This window comes from Felis catus, chromosome C1 (genome assembly GCF_018350175.1).
Source record: "Felis catus isolate Fca126 chromosome C1, F.catus_Fca126_mat1.0, whole genome shotgun sequence".
Classification (NCBI taxonomy): Eukaryota; Metazoa; Chordata; class Mammalia; order Carnivora; family Felidae; genus Felis; species Felis catus.
Window position 1 is genome coordinate 41,264,605 of NC_058375.1, and position 26,277 is coordinate 41,290,881.

The 26,277-nt window shown below is 35.3% G+C and overlaps 1 protein-coding gene across 3 annotated transcripts in view; it reads right to left on the reverse strand.

Moving 5' to 3' along the window:
• Positions 1-26,277, reverse strand: part of EPS15 (epidermal growth factor receptor pathway substrate 15) — a 146,039-nt gene that overhangs the window by 89,940 nt on the left and 29,822 nt on the right. For all 3 annotated transcript variants that reach the window (XM_045035808.1, XM_003990092.6, XM_045035809.1), the window contains exons 2-8: positions 20,892-20,933; positions 17,757-17,846; positions 16,826-16,873; positions 13,764-13,859; positions 11,202-11,267; positions 9,887-10,012; positions 7,148-7,207 (exon numbers count right to left, since the gene is read on the reverse strand). In XM_045035808.1, the coding sequence (XP_044891743.1) occupies positions 7,148-7,207; positions 9,887-10,012; positions 11,202-11,267; positions 13,764-13,859; positions 16,826-16,873; positions 17,757-17,846; positions 20,892-20,933 (528 nt within the window). The remainder of the gene's footprint in view (positions 1-7,147; positions 7,208-9,886; positions 10,013-11,201; positions 11,268-13,763; positions 13,860-16,825; positions 16,874-17,756; positions 17,847-20,891; positions 20,934-26,277) is intronic.

The window sequence follows — 26,277 nt, forward strand, 5'->3', positions numbered from 1 at the left end:
AAACTGGACAACCTGGAAGAAATGGACACATTCCTAAACACCCACACACTTCCAAAACTCAACAGAAAGAAATAGAAAACTTGAACAGACCCATAACCAGCGAAGAAATTGAATCAGTTATCAAAAATCTCCCAACAAATAAGAGTCCAGGACCAGATGGCTTCCCAGGGGAATTCTACCAGACATTTAAAGCAGAGATAATACCTATCCTTCTCAAGCTATTCCAAAAAATAGAAAGGGAAGGAAAACTTCCCAACTCATTCTATGAAGCCAGCATTACTGTGATTCCTAAACCAGACAGAGACCCAGTAAAAAAAAAAGAGAACTACAGGCCAATATCCCTGATGAATATGAATGCAAAAATTCTCAATAAGATACTAGCAAATCGAATTCAACAGCATATAAAAAGAATTATTCACCATGATCAAGTGGGATTCATTCCTGGGCTGCAGGGCTGGTTCAACATTTGCAAATCAACCACTGTGATACATTACATTAATAAGGGAAAAGAAAAGAACCATATGATCCTGTCAATCGATGCAGAAAAAGCATTTGACAAAATTCAGCATCCTTTCTTAATAAAAACCCTCGAGAAAGTCGGGATAGGAGGAACATACTTAAACATCATAAAAGCCATTTATGAAAAGCCCACAGCTAACATCATCCTCAATGGGGAAAAACTGAGAGCTTTCCCCCTGAGGTCAGGAACACGACAGGGATGTCCACTCTCACTGCTGTTGTTTAACATAGTGTTGGAAGTGCTAGCATCAGCAATCAGACAACAAAAGGAAATCAAAGGCATCAAAATTGGCAAAGATGAAGTCAAGCTTTCACTTTTGCAGATGACATGATATTATACATGGAAAATCCGACAGACTCCACGAACTAGAACTGATACATGAATTCAGCAAAGTCACAGGATACAAAATCAATGTACAGAAATCAGTTGCATTCTTATACACTAATAATGAAGCAACAGTAAGACAAATAAAGAAACTGATCCCATTCACAATTTCACCAAGAAGCATAAAATACCTAGGAATAAACCTGACCGAAGATGTAAAAGATCTGTATGCTGAAAACTATAGAAAGCTTATGAAGGAAATTGAAGAAGATATAAAGAAATGGAAAAACATTCCATGCTCATGGATTGGAAGAATAAATATTGTTAAAATGTCAATACTACCCAAAGCTATCTACATATTCAATGCAATCCCAATCAAAATTGCACCAGCATTCTTCTCGAAGCTAGAACAAGCAATCCTAAAATTCGTATGGAACCACAAAAGGCCCCGAATAGCCAAAGTAATTTTGGAGAAGAAGACCAAAGCAGGAGGCATCACAATCCCAGACTTTAGCCTCTACTACAAAACTGTAATCATCAAGACAGCATGGTATTGGCACAAAAACAGACACATAGACCAATGGAATAGAAGAGAAACCCCAGAACTAGACCCACAAACATATGGCCAAATAATCTTTGACAAAGCAAGAAAGAATATCCAATGGAAAAAAGACAGTCTCTTTAACAAATGGTGCTGGGAGAACTGGACAGCAACATGCAGAAGGATGAAACTAGACCACTTTCTCACACCATTCACAAAAACAAACTCAAAATGGATAAAGGACCTGAATGTGAGACAGGAAACCATCAATACCCTAGAGGAGAAAGCAGGAAAAGAACTCTCTGATCTCAGCCATAGCAATTTCTTACTTGACACATCCCCAAAGGCAAGGGAATTAAAAGCAAAAATGAACTATTGGGACCTCATGAAGATAAAAAGCTTCTGCACAGCAAAGGAAACAACCAACAAAACTAAAAGGCAACCAACGGAATGGGAAAAGATATTTGCAAATGACATATTGGACAAAGGGCTAGTATCCAAAATCTATAAAGAGCTCACCAAACTCCACACCCGAAAAACAAATAACCCAGTGAAGAAATGGGCAGAAAACATGAATAGACACTTCTCTAAAGAAGACATCCGGATGGCCAACAGGCACATGAAAAGATGCTCAACGTCGCTCCTCATCAGGGAAATACAAATCAAAACCACACTCAGATATCACGTCACGCCAGTCAGAGTGGCTAAAATGAACAAATGAGGAGACTATAGATGCTGGAGAGGATGTGGAGAAACGGGAACCCTCTTGCACTGTTGGTAGGAATGCAAGTTGGTGCAGCCACTCTGGAAAACAGTGTGGAGGTTCCTCAAAAAATTAAAAATAGACTTACCCTATGACCCAGCAATTGCACTGCTTGGAATTTACCCAAGGCATACAGGAGTGCTGATGCATAGGGGCACTTGTACCCCAATGTTTATAGCAGCACTCTCAACAATAGCCAAATTATGGAAAGAGCCTAAATGTCCATCAACTGACGAATGGATAAAGAAATTGTGGTTTATATACACAATGGAATACTACGTGGCAATGAGAAAGAACGAAACATGGCCTTTTGTAGCAACGTGGATGGAACTGGAGTGTGTTATGTTAAGTGAAATAAGTCATACAGAGAAAGACAGATACCATATGTTTTCACTCTTATGTGGATCCTGAGAAACTTAACAGAAGACCATGGGGGAGGGGAAGAGGAAAGGAAAAAAAAGAGGTTAAAGAGGGAGAGAGCCAAAGCATAAGAGACTCTTAAAAACAGAACAAACTGAAGGTTGATGGGGGGTGGGAGGGAGGGGAGGGTGGATGATGGGTATTGAGGAGGGCACCTTTTGGGATGAGCACTGGGTGTTGTATGGAAACCAATTTGACAATAAATTTCATATTGAAAATAATAATAATAATAATTTTTAAAAAATCAACATGAAGATACTAAGTCAGAATACAAAATAAAAAGCATGAGTCTGCCTCTACAAAATAGAGTAGGAAAAGGGGAAAAGAGTAACTTTATAGTGAAGAAACCTGGGAAACACCAACTTTACCAAGTGATGAAGGTTAACATCACCTGTAATGGCATGTGGACACCAAGTACCCCCTGATAAATGTTATGAGAAAGGCATTTCACATCTGCGGTATTCTTTCCAAAAACCCATACCCTAGAATGGTAGACATTCTACAGGATATCTAGCTAGAGCTCTTTTTTTTTTTTTTTTTTTTTAATGCTTACTTATTTTCAGAGAGACTGAGAAAGAGCATGGCAGAGCAGGGGTAAACAGAGTTGGGGGCGGGGAGGAAAATTCCAAGCAGGCTCCACACTGCCAGCACAGAGCCCAGTGTGGGGCTGGATCCCATGAACCATGAGATCATGACCTGAGCTGAAATCAAGAGAAGGACACTTAACCAAGTGAGCCACCCAGACACCCCTATAGCCAAAGTCATAGAAAAACAAGGCAAGACAGAGAAACTATCACATACTAAAGGAGACATCAGGGAAATGCACATCAAAACCACAATGACATATCACCTTACACCTGTCAAACCAGTCAAAACCAGGAAGACAAGAAATAACAAGTGTTGGTGAGGATGTGGAGAAAAAGGAATCCTTTTTACTACTGGTGGGAATATAAATTAGTACAACCACTGTGGAAAACAGTATGGAGGTTCCTCAAAAAATTAAAAATAGAAATACCATTTGATCCAGTAATTTCACTACTGGGTATTTACTCAGAGGAAACAAAATCTCTAATTCAAAAAGATGTATGCACCCCCCCCAAGTTTATTGCAGTATTATCTACAATGGCAAAGATATGAAAGGAACTCAAGTGTCCATCGATAGATGAATAAAGAGATGTGGTGTACACACACACACACACACACACACACACTGGAATATTGATTACTCAGCCATAAAAAACAGTGAGATATTGCCATCTGCAACAATATGAATGGACCTAGAGAATATAATGCTAAGTGAAATAAGTCAGACAGAGAAAGACAAATACCATATGATCTCACTCATTTCTGGAATCGAAGAAACAAATGAACAAACAAACAAAGACAAACAAACAAGAAAACAGATTCTTAAATACAGAAAACTGGTGGTTGCCAGAAGGGTGGTGGGGGTGGAGAATGAGATAGAATCTCATTATAAATAGATAAAGGAGATTAAGTAGTACAAACTTCCAGTTGTAAAATAAATAAGTCACGGAGATGAAAAGCACAGCATAGGGAATATAGTCAATAAGATTGTAATAATGTTGTTTGGTAACAGATGGTAACTATACTCATTGTGGTGAGCACTGAGTAATGTACAGAATTGTTGAATCATTATATTGTACACCTGAAACTAATACAACCCTGTATGTTACTCATATTATTTCAATTTTTTTAAAAAAAGTTACAGATTCTGAGAAGTGAAAAAAAAATAAAAAATGTATGGACTATGTTGCCCCATTCACAAAGTAAAAAGGTGGAAAAAGATTTATCAGGCAAAGTCTACCAAAAGAATGCAGTGAGACTATTAATATTGACAAAATTACAAGGAAAATCTTAGAACCAAAAGACCTAAATAACTGAGTAAAATCTAGAATTTTTAAAAATGTTCTAAAATCTTCTTGGGTTAGGAGGTGAAGAAGAAAGAAGAGAAAATATAATCTAAACAATTTGTTTTACTAGAGTGAAGGTTACTTTATTTTCAACAACTAGAGAAATAAGTATTATAAGTACAGGGATAGGTGTTATCAACCATTAATGCCACAAGCATTATAACAGAATTTCCAATTTAATAAGAAGGGAAACTGAATGAATCACTACTTGATAACCAACAATAAGAACAGAAAAAAAAGAGAAAATAATTATGTAAAATAAATAAGATGGGGGAATAAAATCAGTATCTGCAGCATTATCTTAAAAGACAAAAACTGTCAAATTAGGTAAAAAATTGAAACAAAGCACCGTGCTGTTTTCAAGAGATACATTTTAAATATAAGAAATATCAGGTAATCCAGACAAAAAGAGAACAGAGGCTGTATAAATATCACATGAGCTGGAATTCAAAGTTAAAGGCCCTAAGCATGATACAGTTGGAAAGAATTTCTCAGGAATGCACATAGAAAGAAATCAAAGGTGCAAAATGGTTAAAATTAGTGAATCTAGGAGAAGGCAGATAGGTATTTATTATTTTTTTTAAGTAGTAACTTCCTATAAATGCATCATTCATTCTTAAATTAGTCTTTTTTTTTTTATTTATTTTGTGAGTGTGTGCATGAGTAGGGGAGGGGCAGAGAGAGGGAGAGAGAGAGAATCCCAAGCAGGCTCTGCACTGTCAGTGCAGAGTCCAAGGCGGTCAAACTCACAAACCATGAGATCATGCCCTGAGCCAAAGTCAGATGATTAAATGACTGAGCTACCCAGGTGTCCCTTAAATTATTCTTTCAATAAAAGTTTACTTTAAGAAAAGAGTAGGTTGCCTAGTAAAAGCCTTCAAGGAATTTAAGATAAACTGTGTTTAATCACTTACCTTAGCACATACTACCATTTAATCAAATGAGAATAATACTATTCTCCATCTATCTTAACTATGCTTATACAAATGCTTCTTTAAAATTTTTAATATTTGTCTTTATAAGAGAAAAAAATCCCTCTACACATCTTACTAATGCAAAGATTTTGTGTTGACATTCTTAACACAAAAACTATGAAAAGTTAATATATAGTTTAACAGTCTTTCAAAACACATCATCAGCCAAATCTCTTCAATATCCACCTTGTTTCCCCAAAATATAACACAAACACTGATTCAACCCTTAACATATAGCTGGGATAACTTCTGTCATCATTGCAAGGGAGTATTCCCTGCCACTTCCCAATTATCACCCAAATTAAAATAAAAAGGACTAGGAACCTATTACCATCAACTCAAGTCACTTTAAGTTTCCATTTCTGTATATTTTTTCAAATGTAAAAATAATTATTCTGCCTATTTTAGTAGGTTCTTGAGATATAAATAGAATAAAATTTATTAAAGCACAAAAAAAAGTAATGCTGAAGAGAAAGTGAAACATAATCAATAAAATTGATATAATGAATTTATGGAGGTCTAACATCTTCTGAGCAGAAATGTTGACATATCCAGGGAACATATGTAAAAATGGGTCATGAACTTGGCAACAAAGAAAACCTTAAGAAATTTTTTTAAGTAGAGATTTTAAAGAGCACATTCTCTAGGCATAATCAAATCAAGCTAAAAGTATATACAAAGGGAACTAAAAACCAAAAAACATAATAAAAAAAAACCCTAAAAGTTATCTAAAAAGTAGTAAAAAGGAGAATACTTTGTATCAGTATCTATGGAAGTCAGTTAAACCTGTACTCAAGAGAAAATACATGATTTAAAATTTTTAATAGTAAAGATGATAAAAGAAACTACTAGGAAGAAGGAATTAAGATAAAAGCTAAAAAGAATGGCAAAGTCAAAACATAATAGAAATGATAAAATAATCTAAAAGATGGTTCTGTTTAAAAGATTGATTAAATAAAATTCAATTAAACAAAAGATGGAGGGAGCAAAAATATATAAGATTTGGAATGACAAAGTAGCACAAACCCCAGAAGAGATTAAAAAAATAACTTCACAATGAGTTTGAAAAGTCAAAGAAATAGACAATTTCTTAGTAAAATAAGGAGAGAAAATCTGAACAGACTAATTTCCAAATAATAGATTAAAGGGGGGGTTAGAGATTTACTATTCATGAGCTCACAGCAGAGCTCGATCTAACCTTTATGGAAGAAGTGAATACAACTTTATTTGGATTCAACTTCCAATTTCGAAGGATAACAGGTCTTCAGATAAGATGTCAAAACTTTCTCTGCCTTTATAAATGAAGTGAAACTACAGTGTCATCCATGTTTTCCTTTAATAAAATAAATGTGAAAATCTGGGGGTATATTTGAAGTAAAATTATTCCATAGCAGAGAGGTACCAAGATACCTCTTTAAGATGGGATACAAAAGATTAATACCACTCAGCATCTTTACAGTACATTATCCAAGGCAGATAATCCTATGTACCTTAAAGTCAAATAAAATGAAGATGATAAGAACATACATTTTCTATTATCCATCTGTTTCAAAATATTTATTAACTACCTATAAACTGTAAGTAAAAATACTCATACTAACAATTTTAGGGAAATAACAGGGAAATTTTCACTTGAGAAAACCATTAAGATTTTAAGAACATTAGGTTACTTACAACTGCAAACTCATCTCTGTCAAGCATTCCATCATGGTCAATGTCACTCAACTCCCAAACCTTAAAAAGAATTGACAAAGATTAATGCTCTTTCATGTGCTACCTGTAAACACCAAACACATAATTACAGGGAAAAGTTTTATCTAAACATTAAAATATCTATATTTTGGAGATTTCACTTATGTTGATCATTTTATTATATCACTATTGTATGCTATATTAACAAATTGATTGTAACAAGAATAATATTTTTAATGTTCATTTATTTTGAGAGAGAGAGAGCACATGTGCACGGGGAAGGGGCAGAGAGAGCGGGAGAGACAGAATCCCAAGCAGGCTCCACACTGTCAGTGCAGAACCCAATGCAGGGCTCCCTGCCAGGAACCATGAGGACATGACCTGAGCCAACATCAAGAGTCAGATGTTTAACTGACTGAGCCACCCAAATGCCCAAAGTAATAATTCTTAATACAAGTATTTTTTAAATAAAAATTCCTTAAAAAAGTTTAAAGAAAATATGTTGGGGGTGCCTGGATGGCTCAGTTGGTTAAGTGTCCGACTCTTGGTTTCGGTTCAGGTCATGATCTCACAGTTTCGTGAGTTTAAGCCCTGCGTTGGGCTCTACGCTGGTAGCGCAGAGGCTGCTTGGGATCTTCTCTCTCCCTCTCTCTGCCCCTCCCCCACTCACACTGTGTCTCTCTCAAAATAAATAAATAAACTAACAAAAAGAAAAGAAAGAAAATAGTTTGTTCTTCTCAAGAAAACAATTATGGACAAAAGCACTTTAAACAGCTACAGTGCTTTTTCACAAACATCATCTCAGTTAATTCATGCAACAACTCTTTCAACTCTATCAGCCCTTTTTTAGACATGAAGTGATATGACTTAGCTAGGATCACACAACTATTATTAAGTTACAGAATCAGTTTTCAACATAAAGATTCCCAACTAAGACCATTATTGTTTTCCATACATTACAGAACCTCTGATCAACTAAAATAAATACCCAGTGAATATTATTAATTATTAACCAGCTAATGTCCAGGGCTTACAAAAGAAAAATAAAATCTAAAAGGCCCTAGTAGATTTGGTTTAAATCTAGAGTAGGTTCCATACCTTTAGACCAGGTATAAAACTTTGTTAAATCCTTGAAAAGAAGATGTTTTCATTCAACAAAATTGTACTCAGGGCAAGAAGAGAGAGTATGCTGGTAAGAGACAGGAGTGGAGATGAGCAAGTGTCTGGTCATTAAGTGCTTGAAAGGAATCTGGACTTTATTCTAAATGCAATGGGAAGCTACTGAGAGGGTTAGTTTTAAGTCAAAAAATAACAGGATTATATTTAGAGTTTAGAAATCTCACACCAACCACACAGTGGAGAAATGATTAGTGAGAAACAATAGTAGAAAATGGCTTTTAAACTAATATTTATTGAGCACCTAACCTATACAATACACAACACTGATCCACTAATACTCCTACTGGTGGTGTGGTGGTAAGTCATTATCACCATCAGCATCACAGAATATGTACCAAGCACTGGGCTTAATAGATACATTCTCACATTTAATCCTTACAACCCTATAAACTGGGAATCATGCTCATTTTAAAAATTAGGGGCGCCTGGGTGGCGCAGTCGGTTAAGCGTCCGACTTCAGCCAGGTCACGATCTCGCGGTCCGTGAGTTCGAGCCCCGCGTCAGGCTCTGGGCTGATGGTTCGGAGCCTGGAGCCTGTTTCCGATTCTGTGTCTCCCTCTCTCTCTGCCCCTCCCCCGTTCATGCTCTGTCTCTCTCTGTCCCAAAAATAAATAAAAAACGTTGAAAAAAAATTTAAAAAAAAATTAAAAAACTGGTACACAGTTTTCTTATGATTTGCCCAAGGTCACACACCTAATAAATGGTGCAGCCAGGATCTGACCCTATGTATCCTGACTGAGCAAGGGACTAAAGAAATGGCTAGAGGTTTAATGAGAATAGATGAGGTCTGAAATACAAAGAGGCATAGACAGAAATCACCATGGAAACAGTACAAGAGTAGGGAAGGCCCAGATGAAGTTGGTGATCATGAAATTATGATGACACCAACCTTATTAGATTTTCAGTAGTCCATTTGCAACCACAGAGAGCTTAACACAAAGCTGGATTTTTACCAGGTCAGGAGAAAGTTTAGAAAACATGGCAAAGGGAGCTTAAGATACCAACATGACACTATGGATCAAGTTGGATAAGGAAAAAAGTAAATTCGAAAAATGGAGACAGTAAAGGACTCTGAGATTTAAAGGTCTTGTGAAATCAAAGAATTAGTCTTGCAAGTATTTATGAAAAATATCTAGAAAGATGCAAAGTTCTATTGAGACAGCAGAATTAATGATCAGAGATGAAACTATTCCTTACGACAAAGTCCCATGATACAGCCATGAAGTAGGTGACAGATATAAAATACTGATGGTCTCCAGAAATTAAATCAAGGAACTGGGAAGTCAGTGCATATAGTATAAAGGAAAAAGGACCTATTCAAAGGGCTTACATATATAACTGATTTCAAGCACTCATAGTTTAGAGAGAATAACCAAATTATTGTACAAAATTAACTGGCAATAATTTTATATATGACTTCAGAATACAAAAAAATTCTGTAATAACATAACTTCAAAATAAGATCTATATATTTTTAACAATGAGCTCTTGGTAGATACGAAAGATACATAAAAATACATTTAGAATTTAATCATATCTTACTCTTCCAAGGATATCCACAGGTAACTTAGAGTTGAGCAACACTGGTTTCACCTTATCACCAGAAAGAAATCCATTCACTGGGCTTAAACTATCAAAAATTGCATCATATTTGGCCTTATCTTCAGACTATAATATAAAAAAGATCACAAGTTAAATACTGGTGAAAAGGATTTAAGTGCAGTTAAAAAAATCAAATCCTCAAAGAATACACAACATATTCCTAAAAATTGTTTTAAAAACACTTTTTACTTTCATCAAAATATATTATTATAAATAACAATTTAAAAGTTACTCAAGAGTCCAGTATCCCTTCCGTTCCTTTTGCAGCTGAAACACTATTTGCTTTTCTACTGTTGGCTTGATCAAAAGATTTTAGTGACAGGAAGAGCTTTGAGAAGAGCATCTAATCCTCTCATTTAAACCCATAACAAAGAAGTAACTTTTATGAGAACACAAAAGGTAGTTAGTGACATTCTATGACTTTCTCAAAATGGCATTAATCACATTTCAAACTCAGATTTTAAAAACAAAATAAACCGCCACAGGAATAAACATCAAGTTTCCCCCTTTTTTCCCAAAGTTATTTCCTTTTATCAATTAACAAGATATTCCCTAAAATCCAGGGAAGTTAATTGTATACATAAAAAAAATATTGTTTGTGACTTGTCCTGTCAAAGCCAGATCCCTATACTTTTTAAAATTAGTTAATAACACACAAGCATACATAGACATACAAACCAAATGGCTTTCTGACAAAACTGTACATATTTACTAAGGGCCATGTGATGTGCTATATTCTAATATTATTTAAAAATTGTAATTTAAAAAATCTGATAAGATAGCTATAACTAGTGTGGTGTCTCCAAAGAGCTATAATGAAAAATACCCATTTCAGAAAACGATTTCATAAAGAATTGTTTTAGAGCCATAAAGACAGCACCTAGTTAACCAGAATTTTCAAACAGGAAATAATATCAGTGGGGTAAACAATCTATTCCTAAAATGTTTTAGTTAATGCAGGATTATGACATCACCATTTTTAGTTTACATTATAACAGAAATGAGATTAAGCCATACTAATTGTCATAAAATGATTGACAGAGCAGTAAGGTCCCTCAAAAGATTTCTAGTACTAGCATTTCCCCTACAATAAATAGTGAAAGCCAAATGCAGACTACATTGTATTTTGTTTTTTTTGGGTTTTTTTGTTTTTTGTTTTTTTTTTTGACTACATTGTATTTTGGAAGTAGAAGAAGATTATGTGGGTAGGAAGCAAAGCAGTGATAAGGAAAGGGTAGTTACAAAGTTTACTTACTTTTACAGCCCATGGGAGCTCGGCTACAGAGGTTCCACTGACTAGCAAAGGACTACCGGTATCATGCTAAAAAGAAAAATACAGCACACGAAGGATTGAAAACCTCACATCAATAAACAACAAAGAGGGGTGCCTGGATGGCTCAGTCAACTGAGCTCCCAACTTCGGCTCAGGTCACAATCTCACAGTTCATGGGTTCGAGCCCCACATCAGGCTCTGTGCTGACAACTCAGAGCCTGGAGCCTGCTTCAGATTCTGTGTCTCCCTCTCTCTCTGCCCCTTCCCCACTCATGCTCTGTGTCTCCCTCTCTCTCTCTTTCTCAAAAATAAATAAACATTTTAAAGATTTTTTTTAAAAAAACTATTAAAAAACAAACAATGAAGAAAAAGTGGTCTTTGGATTTAAAGACATTCATACAAAATTTGGAACTCAATGCACACAGAACACTATTTTCACTATTTTACATTGACTCTATTAGACCTTCTTCTAAGCACAAATGAAACAAAAACTGAGTTATCTGAATTAGCTACATAAATGTTAGAACATTAACTAAAACATTTAAGTGTTCTAGAAAAAATCCTATTACAACTGAAATCAAGATACCGATATCTGAATGTAACAAAACTATTTGTGGCCCTGTTAACTGATGACTTTTTCCCAACACTATTTAAGGAAAGCAGACCGGGACAAGAACCCAACTTAAGATTTCTTAAGTTACAAGTACATGAACCTATGAACAGCACACCCAAGTTGTTATATTTATCTGCTTGTAGAGACAGATGGATATATTTGAAACATTTTTATAACAACATAGACAACAAATCCTTAAATTAACCCCCTGATTCCATGCCTAAACTTGTAAGTGCAGAAATTCTCAAAACTGAAGTTAGATTCATAATACTCAGACCAAATACTTTTTAAAATATTAAATTTAAAAACAAGTAAGAGCCATGAAACTTCTGAAAAAGGGGGTAGGGTGGGGAGAACTAGCCCTATCAGATGTAAAACAAATCACAAAATATGAGAATTAAAATGTGAGATAAGTACATGGATAAATAGATAAATGGGTAAGAGCAAAAAAATCCAGAAAGAAACCAAACTACATATGAGAATTTAGCACATGACTGAGGTTGCATTTCCTTTTTTTAAGTTTTTTTATTTTGAGAGAGAGAAAGCATGAGCAGGGGGAGGGGCAGAGAGAGAGGGAGAGAGAAAGAATCCCAAGGAAGCTCCACACTCTACCAGCGCAGAACCCAATGTGGGGCTCAAACCCTTGAACCGTGAGATCATGACCTGAGCTAAAATCAAGAGCCAGACACTTGACCAACTAAGCCACCCAAGCGCCCCATGAGGTGGCATTTCAAATCAGTAAGGAAAAGATTGGTTATTCAATAAACTGTATTAGGTCTATAAGCCATTGTAAAAAAACATAAATTTGAATCCATACTCATACTTTACATCAACACTAACATAAATGTGAAAAAGAAACCATAAAAAAATTAAAGCCTAATAACTTATTTACATAAAAAACAATGGCTTCTTTATGGAAAAAGATAAGCACAATGTCAAAAGACAAATGACAAACTGGAAAAGAAAAAAATATATATGTATTTTATATATTTATATATAAATAACATATGTGTGTATACACACACACACACACAAATATCCTACAGAATTCACTTAATAAAAAAGACCAAGAACCCAAGAAAAATGGGCAAAAGATTTAAACAGATATTTCACATAAAAGTAATGTAAATGGCTCAGAAGCATGAGGAAAACTACTCAAACTCACTCCATAAAACAACACTTAACATTCCATTTGTCACCTCTCAACCAATTGATGGTATGAGTGTGAACAAGTACAACCACTATGGAAGACAAGTTTATATTATATGTGAAAACTGCACAAATGCAAGAACTTCTGAAACACTTCCAAGAATATGCACATATATATTTCTGCACATGTAAAATTACATATATCCAAGGTTACTATTCATTGCAGCATTTTTTTTATAATAAAAGATTAGAAACAAGCTAAAAGCCTATCAATAGGAAGTTAAATTATGGTAGAGGGGAAGTGTGTGGGGAATGGGTTAAATAGGTGATGGGGACTAATAATGAGCTGTGATGAGCACCAGGTGTTGTATAGAAGTGTTGAATCACTATATTGTACACCTGAAACTAATGTTACACTGCATGTTAATTATGGTAAATAGAAGCAAGGAAAAACTATACAGCTCTAAAAAACAATGAAGATCCTTTTATGTAAAGATCCCTAAAATATATTATTTAAAAAGGTATAGAATCATGTTTATTAATTGTGAGCTACAATCAATGTAAAATGAAGAAGTGAGTATTTATATTTTCTTATATATACATATAATAACTCTGGAAGGAAATACAAGAATCTAATAACAGCCGAAGCCATTAAGAAAGAAAATCAAGTAGCTGAGCGATAGGGGCTGGGGGAATTTTTTTTGATATAGCAATTTTAATTTTTAAGTCATGTGACATCTTTTTTTAATTAAATAAAATTTAGATTTAAAATCATTTCTTACAAATCTTGGTGGAGGAACAGCCAGGTTCAAGCTACTCAGTGAAACCTCCAATCCATTCTGGGCACATGCCACAAGACGCAAAGCAACAAAGAATTCCTGAGAAAGAAAAGTATGAAGTTAAATGCATTATTTACCCATCCATCTATCTACACACTTACAATCTGAAAATATAAAACAATTCACAATTACTCCAAGAGTGTTATGTAATGACAAATATATTAGCACGTTTGCCTGAAACCACTTGCTTTAAAATTAAGAAGAGATCTTTGTACAAAGATGTTCCTGACACAATAAATAGCAAAAAGTGTTCATATAAATGGGAAAATACTTAAGTAAACCGTGATCTACAGAGCTGAAATTATACAAAATTAATAAACATGCTTCAAAGAATATTTAATGATGTTAAAAACAATTTTTATCATTTAAGTCAGAAAAAAAAACAGTCTGAAAAAAAGCCTAGAAGAAAATAACAACTGTATGTTATCAAAAGTCACCTCTGGATTTAAGATGATAAATTGTGAAACTAGACCAATTGTTCAAGTGACTCAACCACTGCTATTCCAGGAAGGCTACAGAGAATACAGCACTACCATGCAGCAACTAAAACAATTATATTAATTGCTTGACTTCAAAATATTTATAAATATCTCCCAACAGCCCTTGGATTTTTGGCATTTGAAGCCTCAGTCCAAAATTTAATAAGTAAATGCAGAGATGCTCAGTCCAAAATTTAATAAGTAAACTGGTTTTCAGCTGTTCTGAGTTAAAGTCAGGTCTGGAACTAGACATAACAAAAGCCTTTACTCCAGTTATAATTACATGCAACTTTGTACAGATGCTGATACAATCAACCCTTCACCACTTCTCTCAAACCTCCTATTCTCACCTATACATTTCTTACCCAATTCCTAACTTATTCTTAGAAACTTGCAAGTTGTCTGCTTTATATAATACCTTGCCTTTACTCACAAATTTCTTGAAAAGATCTCCCCTTCCTTTTGCATTCACTCCATAAGCTTTTATGCAATCTGACTTCAACTCCCACCATTAGCTAGAGAAACTACTGCCTATGTCACAAATAACCTAGGTACCAAATACAATAGCCTCAAAACAAAACAAAACACAAAACCCCCCACCTCATCCTGCTTCTCCTTTTGGCAGTCTGGACAGTAAGAATAACTCCCAGAAATTTCCCTCCATCAACACAGCTTCATAAAGCTCTCCTAGTTTTCCCCTGACCTTTCAAGCCTCTTCTCTTAGAGTCAATGCCTCCTCCAACTTTTAAATGCTGGTATTCTAAGTACTCTAGTATCAATTCTCTTTCCTTCTCATTCTATGAGAGATTCAATTACTCTTAGGTAATCAGGTCCATCCCATAGTATGGATGGGCTCTGAAGTGAACTAGTCCTGCATTAAATTCTAGTTCTGATACTCCAAGTTGTGAGGCCATGGGCAAGTTAAATAAAATTTTTCTGTAAAAGGAGGGACTAATACCTATCTTGCAATGTCTTATAAGGAACAAAATAAAAGCCATACTATAGGAAGAAAGCACCTACTGTCATTTTGAGCACACAGAAACTCAATAAATATTGGTTTCTTTCCTTTTTCTCATGTTAATTCGAAAATCTATTTTGGGGTGCCTGGGTGGCTCGGTTAAGCAACCAACTTCAGCTCAGGTCGTGATCTCACGGTTCGTGAGTTCAAGCCCTGCATCAGGCTCTGGGCTGACAGCCTGGAGCCTGGAGCCTCCTTTGGATTCTGTCTCCCTCTCTCTCTGCCCCTCCCCCACTCACACTCTGTCTCTGTCTTTCAAAACTAAATTTAAAAAAAAAGAAATTTTTTTTAAATCAATTTCTCCAATGCAAATATCAAAGTTTAACTGAAGACCCACAAATCCAGCCAACTAGATATAACAAATTCAACTCATACTCAAATTCCAAAGTCCAGGAATATCAGTGAAGAATTTATTATACTGTAAACTCATGAAGACAGGGACCAGATAGGTCATGTTCACCTCTGTATTTCCAAAGCCTGGCTCAAAACAGGTACTCAGCAAATATTTGCCTACTGAGTATACATCACCCCAGGTGCCCCTATATGAAGTTAGTTTTCCTGTGTCTCCAATGTACCAACTGGCCCTTCTGCCCATTGGAGACTACAATCTAGTTCTGGAATCTTAATGAAGAGACTGGATATTCTGACCCTCTCATCTAAATTCCTCATCTCTTTTCTGAGTTTGATGCTGCTTCAACTATCCCATAGAGGTAATTAACTTTGAGTAACAGTGCTCAGCCAATGTTTCAGCATGCAGCAAGCTTTGAATTCAATCCTGTAGAACTCTGAAATCCATTCACAACAAGCTAAATTTCAAAATACACTGATGGTGTCCAATACCCATTAATCAATTTCATGTATTTCTTGTCTAGGGTTTACTTAAGGCCTGTAAACCACCTTTTGGGTTACATGCCAGAAGTAAGACCTAGACCAGAATAGTCACAAGTAAGTATACACTTTACAAGTAAGAAATTAAATATGTTGAAATCCTAACCTCCAAAGATAATGGTATTAGGAAGTAGGGCCTTTGAGAAGTGCTTAAGGCATCATGGTGGGGCCCTCATGAATGGGATTAGTGCTATATAAAAGAGGGTCCAGAGAGATCCGTAGCCTCTTCTGTCACATAAGGATACAAGTCTGCAACCAGGAAGACAGACCTTACCCAACCATGGTGGCAGCCTGATCTTGTACTTCCAGCCTCCAGAACTCTGAGCAGCAAATTTCTGCTGTTTATAAGCCATCCAGTCTGTGGTATCATGTTAAAGAAGTCCAAACAGACTAAGACATTCCAGAAGAAGAATGTCACCAAATTAACACTAACGTTTGGGAATTAGTTACTTTAATGTCTACTGAATTGGAAATATTTTCATTGTTATAACACTTGCCCTTGTAAAACCCTAATGTTGGTTTAAAAAAAAAAAATCCTAGTTTAAAATTAGAAAAAAATCCTGTTTAATTTTTATTTTGAAGCACTCAAAAATTTTTTCATATGAATCTCTGAATCTTACTTGTTTGTTCAGAATTCCTTTGCCATTTGTGTCAGCTAAATCCCAAATCTGAAATTCAGAAAAAAAAAAATCAATCTATTTTAAACAAAAATCATCTTAAAGATAAATTTACAACTTTATGCTCTTTGGTCATCAGATTTAAGAATCACAGAAATAAAAGTGGAAAGAAACCTTAAAGGTCATTTAGCTCAACTCTACACAAAGATACGAAGGCCCAGTGAGATACTTACTGAAGAACATTCAAGGGATCAGGGAAAGAACTGAAATCCAGGTTCTAACCTCCAAATCCAATGACTTTTTCATTAACCCAGGTTCTAACTCCAAATCTGATGCTCCTTCTACTAGAACATACTACCTTTATTTTAGATACATATTAAGACGATATTCTTCCTTATGGGCAAGTTGAAATAGTTCATGTTTATTTGTGAATAATTAAATTATTAAAAATAGTTATTTTTTAGGGCTTTGAATACTTAACAATATCATGTATAAGGATTCACCAGGAGATCTAGCCAGGAAAGGACTTTCCATCTCTTTGTGCTCTTTTCTAAGCCTCTCATCACCAACTCTATTTACCACATATTAAACACAGTTAGAGACAGTTATAATAGAGGAAGTAGGGATAGAGCCAACTGAGTGGGTGGCAAGGTTCCCAGTCTGTACTGTTTCTCCCCACAATACCCAAATGTACCATTACTTCCTCATTTCATCCTACTAAAAAGTAATTGGTTTTCTAAATATCTGAAAAACACCTTACTTTTCAAAAGGGTAAATCACTGCACCACAAATTCCCTGCATTGCATTACTGTAACTGCTTCAATGATTCAATTCTAACTTGTAAGTTTCTCAATGGTATCTAAATTTGCATCCAATTTATTTATACTACTAAATAAATAGTCATTATAATTTAGTTAAAATGAACAAATACTACCTTTCCAAGTATCAAATCTGGAAGCCCTGATCTTTTCAGGAAAACAGCAGCATCAGAAGCCAATACCCTTCCAGTATTGCCTGTATCGACCTGAAAAGATACAAACCATAAGCTGATGACAACCACAAAGACAAAATTATCATTATTTACCTGCCTTTGTCCCTGGGACTTGGGAGCTGGTTTTTTCAAAAAGGGAACAGGAATCCTTTGACTAACAAAAGCCAAGAAATACATGGAGAGCCACATGAGTAGAATCGACACATCTTGATAGCACTGGCAATTTACAGGTTTTTATTGCTCCTGTTATACAAATGAGAAAACTGAAGCTCAGAGGAAGCACAGCAAAATTAGTGGAGTCATAACATTAACATATAACTTCTGACTCCAAGTCTTCTATAGTTACCATTTAAATTCTAATAAATAGGGAGGAAAGGGCAGCATTTCCTCGAGAGGTCTTTTGACAAATGGGAATAGGTGTATATGTTATCTATTTTTTCAAACATCTTTAAATCACTAACTCCTGCTTTCATACTTACTCTTAGAAACTGCAACACTTAAAAAAAATCAAAGCAGTATCAGCTCTAAGACCAGCAGTGATTCCATAACAAACTTAAAGAAATATTTTAAAAATTATTAAGTTCCTAAAGCACATTAAGGAAAACACGTCATTTTAATTGATGGGGACTTTCCTTTTAAACAGAATAACGTCAAGAACAGAAAAAAAGTTCAAAAAAATGACTCTCATTTCTGTTAAGATTTCCTAAAGTAAAATTCTGTTTGTAAAAACAAAAAGTAAATGTTTAAAAAGTCATGGGAAAGGTAACATGATACAAGGATATTTGTAAGCTGTTTTTCCAGTTTAGTTAAAAGATTAAGTTTGTTGTAAACACATACAAAACATTCCAGACAGGCCAATCCTAGCAAAAGGCAAAAAAGAAATCCTTTCTTTCAAGTGCTGGAACACGGGATAAACAAGGCACTCAGCAAAAAAGAAAGAATTGCCCAATCCAAATTTGGGTTAACAAGGCAGTATAAAAAGGGTTGAGAAACCTGCCTCTAAAATTCTCCAGAACTCCTTCTTCTTTGCCTACTCCCTAACCAGGGTTGGGGGTGGTGGAAGGAAACATCTATCCCCAGCATGGCCTAAATAGAGAGGCTGTCAGAGGAAACACTGACCAAACTCTTATGAAATATTTATGTATCATATTCCAATTTTACTATCTTCCATTCATTTGGTTACTATAATAAATTAAACACAGCCATTTAGTCTCTGTCATCTACAGAAGTTTATGTCGTACTCTGATGCTTACCCAAAGGCTCTGCCATAAGCTACAGGCTAGAATCTGTGTCTTCACCAATGACAAAGACAGTCTCAGGGCCTCATAGAAAAAAACTATCCCACATACTCTGAATTATTAACACTTCAAAATATAGACTTTGGGATAAAGACTTCTGAGCTGACATCATTTAGACTAATTCTCAGAATGTACTGCTGGATGGACTAAGTCATAATTTTGCAGGACTACGCAGTCCAGAAGTAGATATATTTCATGAAAACAGACTCCTGACCCAAGATGCAGGGAAAGAAGAATTAATTACACATGACTGAATAAACTGTTGACAAATATTTAATTATGGTTATTAATTTGGGAAACTTGGTATTATTTTTAATATTCTATTTTCTAATGATATGTGGAAATCAATCAGTAAATCAATTGTACAAAATAAGGCCTATTTGAGAATAATTCTCTTTTATTCAGAAAGAATAAGCTACTATCATGGAATAAGGACAGACTTTATGTAGAGCCAAAGTCTAGAAAGCCCTCCCAAGAAAACTGGCCTGCAACCTGGTTTATAAGGCCCCAGTCTCAGAGGTAAAGCAAGGTCACTTAGCAGGCTAGGAGCCTTAGCAGATAGGGGAAACCTTAAGATGAGATAAATTCAGGGGTGCCTGGGTGGCTCAGTCAGTTAAGCATCTGACTCTTGGTTTCGGCTCAAGTCATGATCTCACAGTTTGTGAGTTTGAGCCTCGCATCGGGCTCCACTCTGATAGCGTGGAGTCTGGTTGGGATTCTCTTTCTCCTGCTCTGTCTGTCCCTCCCCTACTTGCTCTCTCTCTCTCAAAATAAATAAACTTAAAAAAAAAAGATGAGATAAATTCATTCAAATTCATATTTACTATAGATGAAATATGAGGGAAAGAATTTCTAGGGTTTGGATCCTAGTCTCAAGATAGAGGAGAAATAGCAAAGGCTTTAAAAACTACAATCCAAAATTTCAAGCAGAAATTAATTCTCCAGGCTCAGAAGATGTTCAATAGTGAATGTATGGCTGCATATTTGCAAGTCACACCCAAGGAGACTTATAATGGTTAATCAACTTGTTGTAATTATGTAAATAGGTCAAATTGTAGCCTTTTCTGATCATAATCAGGTAAGGAGATTGTTAGGAAAAGTGATCTAATATTGGATATGGGCAAATGAGATTGTCTATACCCTCAAGAGATTATCCAGTGTATGTACCCCTGATTTACTTTCTATTTACTAGCTTCTTTTACACTATGCAGGAACAGAGGTTAAATTATAGAAAACCGATAGCAATGCAATGATTCCTTTCCATAACAATAAATGAATTTTGTATTGTGGAGAATATAAATCTCTACAGTTCATATTCTCGTTTTTATATCTTACTGGTTCTCCCAGTAATTGAGGTAAATAAAATCCTTGACATATGTTCATTTTATATTTGTATGAGAGTCATAGTTTTAACTTTGTGAAAATTAAAGTTCAGTGAGTCTTAAAAACAACATAAAAGTCATTTCTATTTGGCTTATAATTAATTTGTATATTTATATCTGGATGAATACATCTAATGTTTTATGTATTTTATAATATATAGCTAACGTTATATGGATAGAATGATATTTGAGATACGTAAGTTAATTATCTCTTTTGTTCATTTTTCTGATAGCTTCTCAAAATCATTAAGCACTCAAAGCAGAAGGCTAAAGCACAAGAAATTGAAAACAAGACATGTCAAATGTGTTCTATTGGCTGGTAATCTGCAAATATACAATCAATAACTGAACTTACCTTTTATGTTCAATCTAGAAAAACAAAGAAACAGAAATCTTACCTGTCTGTAGTACTTCTCATACACAGGATTCCCACTTGATAACTAAAATAAATAAATAAATAAATAAATAAATAAATAAATAAATAAATAAATAAATAAATGTTATTCAATAATTTATACTATTATATTTGCATTCATTTAACAGACATTTGAGACATAAAATGAATAAGATTAAAATATCCTTCATTTCAAAAAGTTTTAGTTTCTCTTGGGGGGGAGGGAAAATGAATAAAGGCAGCCCTATAGATTACTAAGAATCAAGTAGAGTCAAGTAGAAAGGTGCCTGGGTGGTTCAGTCAGTTAAGCATCTGAGTTTGGCTCTGGCCATGATCTCACAGTTTGTGGGCTCTATGCTTACAGTGAGAAGCCTGCTTGGGAATCTCTCTCTCTCTCTCTCTCTCTCTCTCTCTCTCTCTCTCTCCCCTCCCAAAACAAACTTCAAAAAGAAAAAAAAAAAAAAAAGGAATCAAGAAGACAAAAAAATAAAACAATTTTAAAATTATTTTTGACATAAAAACTCCTTTTTCTCATGCAAAATTTTACCCAGAAACCCAAAATATAACAAATTAGGGGTGAAATACTTTGGTTAAAGACAGTTGAAAGGCTCAAACCTTTGGCATTCGCCCTCCACTCAAGTGTCCAAGGTCCCTATGAATACAACTCAAGTACCACTTCAATAAAACAATCAGATGAATACAGAAACAGATATACAAAAAGATGATGTTTACATCATCAGACCTGAAATGCTTGTAGGCAAGGAGTGCTGTTCAATTCATACCACAGTTCAAAGGGTTCCCTGGTCTGCTGATGAACAGATTTCCTATTCTCATTTCAAAGGCAGCTTAGGAGTATCAGTGTCTGAAGGCTCAAGTTCACCTGTACATGATTGGGTAACAGTGTTTTGGAACCAGGAAGGGTATCCAAGAAGGCTTCATGGAAGTGACATCAGTGCAGGAATTTGAAGGGGGGGGGGGGGAAGGTGAGAAGGTGATTCTACACAGAGGTAAGAGCATACAATCAACAGAAAGCTCAGTTACATTTGAAAAGAACAGTAAGGAGTTGTGAATGGTGACAGGAATTGGAAGTAAGATTTTGAAGTTTTGTAGAAGATAACTTAAGAAAGGATTCATATGCCATGGTAAAAGTAAAGAAAATGAGAATGGGAAAAGGGAACAGATTCAAGAGTTATTAACATAGTATTAGGTCCAGGTGATAATTTGTGAAGAGGGGAAAATAGGATGGAAAGTAGAAGGCTACTTAGGAAATAATTTTAATGGGCCCAGCAGAGGACCTGAACACTAGAAACGGCAGAAAAGAAGAATATGGTCTGAATAAACATTTGTAAGATAAATTTTCAGGACTTATTAAGTAGATGAGGGGGCAAGAGAAGTCTAGCTAGAAATACGAAAATAAACACACAAAAAATCTTCAAGCATCAAGGTTGGGGCTATAGCCTTAATGGGTATGAAAATTGGATTAAGAAATCAACATTCACTGAATGCCTACTTTGAGAACACATTATGCTAATAATCCTTGTGAGCCACATAGTATCATTCCAGTTTGCAAATAAGGAAATCGAGTGTGAGCCACATAGTATCATTCAAGTTTTCACGTGAGGAAACCTAGTATGAAGGTTAATTGTACGTGTCAATTTGGCTAGGCTAGCCCAGTTGTTTGGTCAAACACTCTTCTAGATGTTACTGTAAAGGTATTTTTTAATGTGATTAATATTTATATCAGTACACTCTGAGTACAGTAATGTGGGTGGGCCTCATCCAATCAGTTGAAGGTCTTAAGAAAAAAGACCGAAGCCTCCTGAAGAAGAAGGTATTGTCTCCAGAAAGCCATTAGATTCAGCAGCAACATCAACTCTCCCCTGCTGGCCTGCCCTACAGATTTAGGACTTGCCAGCATCCACAATTGCATAAGCCAATTCCATAAAATTAGTCAATCATTCAATGTATGTGAATGTGTGTGTGTCTATCCTGTTGGTCCTGTTCCTCTGGAGAACCCTAATATACCTAGTCTCAGAAAGATTATTTGTCCAAGCTTTTATTTACTTTTTTTAAGTAGGCCTCACATGCCCAATGTGGAGTCCAAGGTGGGGCTTGAACTCACCACCTTGAGATCAAGACCTGAGCTGAGATGAAGAGTGGGATACTGGGGTGCCTGGGTGGCTGAGTTTGTTAAGCGTCCACTTTGGCTTAGGTCATGATCTCACAGCTCATGAGTTCGAGCCCTGTGTAGGGCTCTGTGCTGACAGCTTGGAGCCTGGAGCCTAATTCAGATTCTGTGTCTCCCTCTCTCTGTGCCCCTCCCCTGCTCGTGCTCTGTCTCTCTCTCTCAAAAATAAACATTAAAAAAAAGAGAGAGAGAGAGAGTTGGACGCTTAACCAACTGAGCAATCCAGGCGCCCCAACTTGTCCAAAGTTTTAAACGGCAGAGCCCAGACTTAAACACAGGTCTATCTCACTCGAAGCTCCATGCTCTTTCACAGTATCATGCTCCTTTCCATATGTCCTGGTTTGCTCAGGACAGTCTTGATTTACAATCTGTTGTCCCAGCATCCCATCCAGTTTACCATTTGTCTCAGATTTTGCATTTTCTTAAATGAACTATTATTATTAGTGGCAGTATTAAAATAAAACAAGATGAGGGGCACCTGGGTGGCTCAGTCAGTTAAGCCTCCAACTTCAGCTCAGGTCATGATCTTGCAGTTTGTGAGTTTGAGCCCCGCATCAGGCTCCATGCTCACAGTGCAAAGACTGCTTGGGATTCTCTCTCTCTCCCTCTCTCTCTGTCCCTCCCCAACTCGTGCTATCTCTGTTTCTTTCAAAATAAATACACTTAAAAAAAAATAAAAACAAACAAAAAAATAAACCAAGATGGATTTAGTACACCTCTACTGTATACATCTAACTTCTGGCCAAGCTATCAACTAACTAGTAGAGGGTAAGTGCTTTATCCACTTCTTCAAATGATGAAATCTGTAAGAGGACTAGTGATAATTCCATCTTTCTTTTCCCCATTCTTCGCAGATACAGTATCACTACCATCTTCTTTTCAAGAAACAGCATGCAGAAGACTCACTGAAAAGTATCCTCAGACACAAGCAACCTTAGAGGTTGCTAACTCCTTACACCCTTGTGGGATAGTGGAAGTAGTATTTGACACTGGTACTCCTGATGGCTATTTGGTATGCCAGTCACTGCACTGACACGTACAAAGACCTGCAACATGCCCCAGGCCACCCACCAGCTGGCTAAGTCAGTGGGAAAGTACAGGCTATGGACAAATGAAGTATATGCAAGAAGTCAACAATAGTCTGAATTTTATTATTTACTGTATGGTATATAACTCTAGAACTACTTATTTTGTTGTTTGGCAATTGTTTTTTTATTATCCAAGAAGCCCTTTCAGAAACAATGAACTAAAAAGAAGAAATTGTATGTTTAATACAAAATTAAATACTTAGTTTTCATTTCTCTGAAAAATGGATAGGTAATTTGCATAAAATTTTTGAAGCTACTGCTATTTTTTTTTTCTTTCAACCTTTTTATTTATTTTTGGGACAGAGAGAGACAGAGCATGAACGGGGGAGGGGCAGAGAGAGAGGGAGACACAGAATCGGAAACAGGCTCCAGGCTCCGAGCCATCAGCCCAGAGCCTGACGCGGGGCTCGAACTCACGGACCGCGAGATGGTGACCTGGCTGAAGTCGGACGCTTAACCAACTGCACCACCCAGGCGCCCCAAAGCTACTGCTATTTATCATGGAGCTCTAGTGACATCACTGTTAATGAGTTAGCTACAACTGTCCAAATTTACAAATGTTTTCATATACCCACGTTTAAAATTTTAAGGATAAAAATGGTATTAGACACAAAAAAACAAAAAAAAACTTATGTATACTCTCCTTGCAACCTGTCATCTGATTTTAAAGACTGGAATCATTGGAAAACTGACTTCATAAATGCAACCTAAGTGTTTCAGTACTGAATCTTTTTGAAAACAAGTCCTCCAGAAATTGGTTGTACATTGCTCAAAATCAATTGAGAATCTTTAATCAAAAGTTGAAGTTCAATGAATAAAGTTCCAAAAACACTTCAGCTTTTGAAGCTTTTAGCAAATATCAATTATTATAAACCAAATCTGCCAAGACACTGAAACATACTCCTCAAAAACAAGGCAAGAACTAAACAAATTAAATGATGAGGGTTCAAAGAGTATGTAAGATTTAATTCTGAAATTCTATAATTATACTTTGTAATGAATTACAGGAGTTCCATCAAAAGATTCCTGCTATTTTTAACTGGATATATTTATAGTCTGTACTGGAATAAAATGAAATTATAGAAAGCCTACAATTTTGCACTAAATTTAGTGAAACATAAAATAATCATAAAGAGGGACAACTTCTATGACAAGATTTGTCTTATAAAAATATTTGTCAAAGAGAGTACCTTAATAGAGGCCTGTAACACCTCCTGTAAAAATATTGGGGCTAACAAATTCATAATTTTCAATAAGAAAAAAATGAGAATTAAGAATATACTTCATTTAGCAATTTTTTTTCCCTGAACTAACCAGGTACATCACAACAAATAGAGTACATTAGCAATTATTATTACTGGTTACAGAGAATAAACTGTGAAGATTAACTACAGCAGACAATTTTATGAATAAATTTAAACTAGTTAAACTGCACTGGAAATAATTACATTCTTCAGAAAGTATTAGTGACACAATATTAGAGACACTTATGGCTAAGAAATGATTAAAAAAATACCAAAAAAAATTCTATTTGTGTTTTTTAATATTGACAATGTAAAACCTTAATTTTGTTACAACAAAGAACAAATGTACTTTAGTACATTTTGTTTTTGAAAATTGTCTCTGACTAGAACTCCTTTACTAATCTACCAATGTAATGAAATCATTTTGATGGCCAAAAAAAAATTAAGTATTTCAAAAAACTTACAGAATTCTAAATATTTATAAATGTCCCTTTCATTCTCAAAAATGTCCAGGTTGAATGAAAAATTATATACTCACCCTACTTACAAGAGTAAAAAGTAAAAAGACAAGAGTAAAAATAGTTTTCCAGAGGAAGCAAATGAAATACATTCCATCAATAATGAAGAGTTAATTTTTAAAGATAGTTCAGTTGAATTTTTAGTACCCAGAAAAAAAAAATCTCATATACAGAAATTCTGAGCTCCAAACTATACCTTATTAATCATCATGTTACAGACATCACATTGGTTAATACATAAACACATCTGAGAAGGCATTAGCTCACTAAAGTGTTGTAAAGTACACCCTGTGCTGATTAGTATACTAATACGATACAGCTAAATGAGAATGGAAAAAGCCATCCAAATTGC